The sequence below is a fragment of the Cuculus canorus genome, chromosome 14 (assembly GCF_017976375.1).
Source record: "Cuculus canorus isolate bCucCan1 chromosome 14, bCucCan1.pri, whole genome shotgun sequence".
Classification (NCBI taxonomy): Eukaryota; Metazoa; Chordata; class Aves; order Cuculiformes; family Cuculidae; genus Cuculus; species Cuculus canorus.
This window is the reverse complement of record NC_071414.1, coordinates 11624804-11632085: the sequence shown is the minus strand read 5'-3', so window position 1 is coordinate 11632085 and position 7282 is coordinate 11624804. Positions and strand designations below refer to the sequence as shown.

The 7282-nt window shown below is 46.7% G+C and overlaps 1 protein-coding gene across 1 annotated transcript; it reads left to right on the top strand.

Moving 5' to 3' along the window:
- Positions 1 to 1810: 1810 nt before the first annotated feature.
- On the top strand, positions 1811 to 6970 carry LOC128853647 (pancreatic secretory trypsin inhibitor-like). The gene is made up of 4 exons (XM_054079877.1): positions 1811 to 1958; positions 3445 to 3485; positions 4094 to 4206; positions 6834 to 6970. The coding sequence occupies exons 1-4, from the start codon at positions 1904 to 1906 to the stop codon at positions 6913 to 6915; spliced, it is 291 nt and encodes a 96-aa protein (XP_053935852.1). The 5' UTR covers positions 1811 to 1903; the 3' UTR covers positions 6916 to 6970.
- The last annotated feature ends 312 nt before the right edge of the window (positions 6971 to 7282 follow it).

Below are 7282 nucleotides of genomic sequence, written 5' to 3'. Positions count from 1 at the left end.
GCAATAAAAGGATGAAGACAGAACTGTCCAGGAGGCAGGGGGAAGTCAGCAGCCTGCCTCTGCTCTGATGCCTCTGACTCGTGGAGAAAGGAAAGGAGAAAATCATGGCATTACACACACTTGAAATGTCCCAGGAGCCAACACAGTTCCCATCTGCAGAGCAACTCTCATAAACATTGAGGATTTACCCATCAAACTCAAGTCTGGAAATGCGCCTAGATGTTTCTGAAGAATCTGAGGAAAGATGTTTCTGTTTCTGGACAATCAAAACTGCCACATTTCCTGGCTGCAGCAAGGATCTCTAATCTGAAAAATGTGTAAATGGGCTTTGCCAGGAGTAGGCACATCCAAAACAAGTGTAATCAGAGAAACTCTTTTCAGCACCGCTCGACTGACACGTGTTACAGATGGAAGAGGAAAATCTTTGCCCCAGTTGCCCTGGCATATAACCGTAAATGCCCTTGCTAAGTCCCCTTCCAGCTTCAAGAAGGGAGACCAAAGCACCTATTGGCTTAACTCACACTACAAACCTGGCAGGTGTGTTGGAGGAGCAACAGGGGACAGTGTTGGATCAAGATGAACCTCTCTCAGCTATAAAAAATAATCATCCATCCCTCCTTGCTCCTCAGAGGGTGATAACACCACATGAATCTTTGTCCCAAGCATGCTAAAGGACTGTTGCTTGCTCAAGGAGGTCCACCAAGCACCCAGCCCAGCTACTCACAGCTGCTGAGCGGGTCATATCCAAAGCCAGCTTTACTCTCCCAGTTAATAAAATAACAGATACCATTAAGAGCAGTTCTTTTAGCCTCGTGTTGCAGGTTGCCGGAGGGAGAGCAGCTGGAAGCCTAGACTCACGAGGGATGTTTCTGGCAAGGGAAAGTGGCCTCCAGAGCCACAACTGCACAGGGGTCTCCCTTGGACAGTGGAGCAGCTGATGACTGAGCTGAGATTTCTGTCTCACAAACAGCTCCTTGAATTGCTCTTGGCATTGACTTTTTCCCATTCGCTAATTAAAAATCTGTCTTTGAGTCATAAGCCCCCATTAGTAATAATTTGCTTTGCACTTCTCCAGTGATTTATGGCTGAGATATCAAAGTGCTTTAGAAACATTAATTAATCCTTCTAATACCCAAAGGACCGATCCACTCTCCGCAATGCACCATTGGTGGAGTAAACGTAGGAAATTCCCAGGGTTTACTCCAAACTGCAGGCAGGGAGAGGGGAAGGGAGCAGCATCTGACCCAAGAAACTCAATTCCGCTGTCTGCCTGCAATCAGGGAGATGTGCAGTCAAAATAACAGCGTTGAATGTGCAGCTACAAGCAAGCCCAAAGCACATCCAGGCTCTCTGCTCTCTGCTTCCCTATCTGTCTGGAGAGGGAAGAGGAGTTGCCACACCCTAGCTCTGCTCTGCAGATCATGCAAGGACAGGCATGTGTAGACCAAAGCCATCTTCACCCAGAGTCCTGCAAGTGGCAGTGGCAGAGTCGTTAATCAAAGCCACACTACTCATGCTAACACACGTATTTCCCTTGCCATCCTGCCTGTTTCTCCAGTCTGCTTCCTGTACAAAGTTGCTTTTTTCCCACTTTGCAGTGCAAACCCAAGGCTGTCTCCCACACCTGAGATGTGGCTCCAGCCCTTGACAGTGATAAGGATCATTACCTCCATGGGCTTTGGGGGGGCTTTCATCGTTGCATACACCAATGAGACATTTGTCCCTGTAGCCTGGATGGATGTTGTCATCACAGGACTGAGGGGTGGAGCTGACCTTGCAGGGTGGTGCCAGAGAAAGGAAAGGTATAAAGGTCCCACTATAGACTGCCAAAGACAGGATACTTGAAAGCCTGATAAGTGTCCCATTTCCTCTTTGCTGTCTCCAGTAAAGCATCGCCTTGACCATGAAGGCAACTGCTGTTTTCCTGCTTCTCTCCCTGGCACTCTGCTGCTACAGAGGTGAGTGCAATATTTTGCTTGGGAACCATTTCCTCTCCTTGCTAAAGCTCACAGATCTGCAGGGTGGGAAGGTGAGCCTGAGAAAAGGCCAGCTGGTGCTAGGACCTTGCTCCAGCCCTTGGCCAGGCAAAAGGAGTGCTTCCCAGAGACTGCTGCAATAGCCAACATGCATTAAGCAAGTGGTCTGTGAGCAAGCTTAAAGCAAAGGTTTTAAAAGAGTACCTGGCAGCTGCTTCCAAAGCGAGCAGATCTGCTGGGCTGACACTGTCCCTTCAAGGCTGGGATTCGGCCTGGAGCTTGTGATTTCTAGAAGAGCATGATTCTTTTAGGGTGAATAGATGTTATTCTGGTTTTAAAAAAGCAAATCCAAGAGACAAGAAACACGTCTACACAAGGGAAAATGCAGCTCTCACAACCAAAGTCAATGTTTAAGCCAACTGTGTTTTCAAAATCCCATATGGTACAGAGAGATGAGAACATGAGCTGTTGCTGCTTTTCAGGTCCTGCTCACTAGGGATTTCTATGTTTGTGGGCTCATTCAGAACAAGAAGGTTCTTCTGAAACAAATCCTTTGTCATCCAATTTAATGTGCGGCAGTTGCCATTGCCGAACTGTCTGAGTACAAAATCTGGACTCATTTCAGAAGAACTGAGAGTGTATTAAGTTACTGCTCCTGGGTCTGGACTGGTGCTAGTCCAAGGTGGAATCTCTGTAACCCTGATCTGTGTGACTCTCAGATCCTCAGCACCAAATAGTTTCACTCTACAGACCCACTACTATTTGGCCACATTTCTAATGTAGATGTAGCCTATAGCCTCCATGTAGATGAATTCCGGATCTATAGGCAACCCAAGGTGGTCTTCTCAGTACTGAAAAATTTTGCTGAACAAATTTAGTTTTTTAAAATATTAAATAAATATTAAAATTTTAGTTTTTTCAAAATACTCCCACCACGTTTCACCCATGCGATCCCAGCTGTCAACTCAGGGCCAGCTTCTCCTGTGACAAAAAAAGTCACAGCTTGCTCCTACCTGCTTTGCTGTGAGATCTCAGGGTCCACCCATATCGACTTCCAGGAAAAACCTTTAGCAACTTGTCTTTTCCTTTAGTTTCTCATGGTACAAACCCACTGACACCAAAAAAATCACCCTGCGTTTACTCCAGCACCTGTCCAGCATCAGCAGGAGTTTCTCAGTAACCAATGAACGAGCAATGAGAGATAATAAAAGCCATCTCTGCTTCCTGGCAGCTGGTAGGGAAAGGCACTAGAAGTGCATCTGACAGGGCCCCTTACACCTTCACAATATTTCTGCCAGGCGAAAGAGGAAGATGATGAGTGGAGGGGCCCGGCTGCAAGATGGGGGAGATCCAAGGGAAGAAAATGTTCGGACAAAGTTCCCGGTCCTCAGGCTAAAACATCTATAGTAGATCTCTCTTGAAACCAGCCCCAGTGATGGATGCTAAGGCACCTTCTCTTTTTCTCTAGGAAACGCTGAGATGAATGGAGCTGCTGACGAAGGAACAGAGGTGAAGTGCCCTATTTCTGTATAGCACAAGAGTGTGCCCAGCTCTGGTGAGACAGCACTAACCCACACACTGGGGAGCCAGATTTGCTAAATACAGCACAGTACATTGAGCTGCTGGGCTGGCAAACCAAAGATACCAGTGCCTAGAAACCTCCTTCCACCTGCTGCGCCTCAGCAAAATCCCAGTGATGGTACTGATTTCCCACTGTATTTCCCACACTCAGTGGAGGAAAACTGTAATAAAGACCTGAATGTTGCTGTTACTGGACAAGAAGATCAGAGCTCCCCTTACTCTCCGGCTTGCGAGCGCAAGGGCAGGTATCATTGTGGCATAAAAATAAGAGCTGGGACTAACATGATCAGGCACTGCCCACAGAGCATCACTTACTCAATATTGTTATCCCTGGGAGTGTGCAAGTGAAGTTCAGCTGGCCACGGGGAGCAGGGTGATAGGCAATCCCAGTGTTTCTGAGAACTCAGAAAAGCTCTCAGCAAGCTGGGATGGGTTATCGAGATACACAAACTGTGCACCTCCCTGTGAATGCAAAGCTCCTTTGGTAAACTGGAAGCATGTTTAATATTTTCAGTATTACTCTCTTGTGTCTCCAGGCAGCTTGTGGTACCTATGATCTGAAAAAAGGTTGTACAAAGATCTTCGACCCCATCTGCGGCACAGACAACACCGTCTACAGCAACGAGTGTCTCTTGTGCGCTCAGAACCTGTAAGTATCCACATCTCCCGCAAGTCTAAATATCACACAAATGAGGGCTACTACATATGTTTGGGATTTCCGAGAAAGAAAGCTGTTTGCATGCAGCTGGGTGGAGTGTGGACAGGGAGTCCTGCACATCTGGCATTAATTTGGCCTCCGGTGCAGATGCTGCTCCCGCCACTCTGAGCGCGTGGACCCCATCTGTGAGACAAGTCCGTCGCACATGGCTGGCAGCACATGATCTGCCCACAAGCAGGGACTGCACAGCCAAAATCTCCCCATAGCGGCAGCTGCCAATTGCTTGGACTGTGCTGGGGGTGTCCAGGAACTCGGACAAATGGCAAAGTCCTCAAAGTCTGCCCCAATCTAGCATGCAAGCAGAAAAATATTTCTCCAGGTGACCTCAATTGTGTGGTGGGTGAGGAAAAACTATGGTTTCTCAACCCAGCAATTTATAGCTGAGCTCTGCTTTCTGTCTTCTCTGCATATGAAAAGATACCATTTGCTCTAGATATTTTTAAGAATGAGCCTTATATTTAATCTGCGCTGGTGCCAGATTGCACTGATTTAGCAGAAGGCCAGGTCCAAATGCTACCAACATCTCTGGCAAGATTCGATTCGCTTCATCTGGCTTGGGCCCTAGGTAATTTTGAGTATATTTATAAATTGCTGGTGCTCTGTGTCAGACAGAGGGAAGGAATTACTTCCAACTTGATGCTGTTAGGTGGTTCAAAAATCTCCGTTGGCAAGATTGAGTCTTATCTGCTACCAGGTGCCCCAGTGTGTAGAGCTAAGGGAGCTTCACCCGTGGCATTACCCGGTGGAGGCAGGGATTTGGGGTCATCAGCAAAGACATCTCTAGTAAAAGCTCAAATTCCAGCTTTCCTATTCTTGGATGAACGGGCATGTGGAGCCAAATTCTGCTGCCATTTAATTCTGAAGTGACAAGGAACAGGTTCCAAATTACCAGGAAAAAGAGCCTGGATAAGAATTGATGGAGCGGTTGTCCCCTCTTTCCTTCATTAAGCCAGGCTGCTGCACCAAATTCTGCTCCTGACCTGCTTCAAATGCAGGTTTTACACTTTAAGGCTGAAGACGGTGCAGTCAGGCAGAGACATGCTGAGTGGGATCTCCTGAACAAATGCGTCATGGTTAATGACCAGGCACAGCATGGCAGGGTGGTAATGACCATGCTGGAAGCCAGCAGCCCAGCACCAGCTGTCAGCTGCATTGTGCAACAGATGGGGGTGGGAGGTTCGTCAGACACAACATCATTAGGGCTTTGGCCATGAACCAAGAGGAGGGTAAAGGGAGTGAGGAAGGCTTCAGAGCCAGCTAGGCTATGAGCCAAGTGGCATTAAGGATGCCATGTCCCTCCTGGTGTAAAGTATGGCTTTGGAGGTGATGGGGAACCGCAGTCATCACAGGAGGGATCTTTTGGGGTACAGCAATGGAAAGGACTGAGATGGTAGTGTATCTAGATTCAGCTAGGAGTCAGAGAGATACGGGATAATGAGAAGCTGGTGCTGGTGCCCACCTTGTGTTGACAGGTGCTGTGTCCCTGCACTTCTTCAAACTCCTGTTTGTGCAAGCTCTGAGCAGCTGCAGCTGGAAATGTGCTGTTCCTGTGGGTTAAAGCCCTGAGTCTTGCAGCTCCTTTGTAACATTCCCAAGCTAAGAAGTTTTGCAGTTAGGAATAACATCCACTCAGCCTCCTAGTCAGGACAATCTGGGCCAGGCATCAAGACTATGAAGCTGCCTGGTGCTAAATGTCTCATGAGAGATAAACGGAGCATCTTCCTCTATAACTCTTTGGTCCATGGGGAAAAGTCAGGTAGCCAAGAGGTAGGATGAAGTGTAATTTGCAGTTTTATGTGTGCAACCAGTCTGACAAGAACTGGAAGCCTGTAAGAAGTCTGGGAATAACTACAGCAAGAGCATCTGGCAGGTCTCTGCAGCAGCGATGTCTCACTTGTCGCCTTTGGTCACTTCAATGTGACCAGCGTGCAAAATGCTGTTTGCAAAACACAAAAGAGCTTCAAAATCATTTTACCAGCATTTGTCTATGCACCTGAGAAATTGGTTTGTCTTTCCAAAGAGAACAACATCATGATTCCACATGAAAAATTGAACAATTCAGAGTTATTAGGTCCACTACTGGGCAAAAAATAGCTATAATTTTTTTGCAGGTGGCTTTTTAATATTTTTCTTGCTCTTGCTGCAGAAGCAATCAGGATGGGAGGCTGGGAGCAAGCCCAAGCCCAAGCCCAAGCAAGACACAATGGCAGGCATCTATCTGTAAAATCCCACAAAACAAAGTCATAACCTTTATCGTCTGCAGCCAGGCAGGCATTAAAGGTGTCTTATTGCCATCCTACAGCACAGAGGTGAATTATTCCATCAAGAAGTGTCAGGAAGCACCAGCTCTTGAGCTTATTGGAATTAATTATCACATGTCCATGGTAACCCTGAACTCTCTGTCAACTATATGTGGCCTTACCTACTGTCAATAACACTTAAATGATTATTTAAGCAGTATTTTCCTTTGTTTCTTTCTTTGTTTGTTCCCTGAGCCAGGTTCTTCCATATGTCAGGGACCTGAAAGCATCCTCTAACATTTTTAATCTTTCTTCCAGGCAAAAACACACTAATGTGCGCATCAAGAACAGGGGAATGTGCAAAAAACACTCCCCACACCCCAACTCCGCTGAAAACTAAAAGATGCAATGATTCCAGAGCAGACAACACAAAGAACTCCCTCACCTATACAAACTCCTAATAAAATGAAAGCATTGCCATGCTTGCACTGAGAATTCTTGCAGAAAAAGCAGGCCACTTTCCCTGACATTTAAAATACCTTCCTGAAAGAAATGGGGGTGGGATGGTGTAATGTCCATAGAAACCTGCAAGAAAGTTACTGACAGAGCCGCAGGGACAAGGCCTGGACGTGCCCAAGGAGAAAGCCAAGCCCTGGCATAACAAGGAGGAAATTTTTTGCATTGATAATTTTGTTTTCCTTTCCTAAACTTCCAGCAACCAACCAACAGATTTTAGCATTCTCATGACTTGCAATTATTATACATTT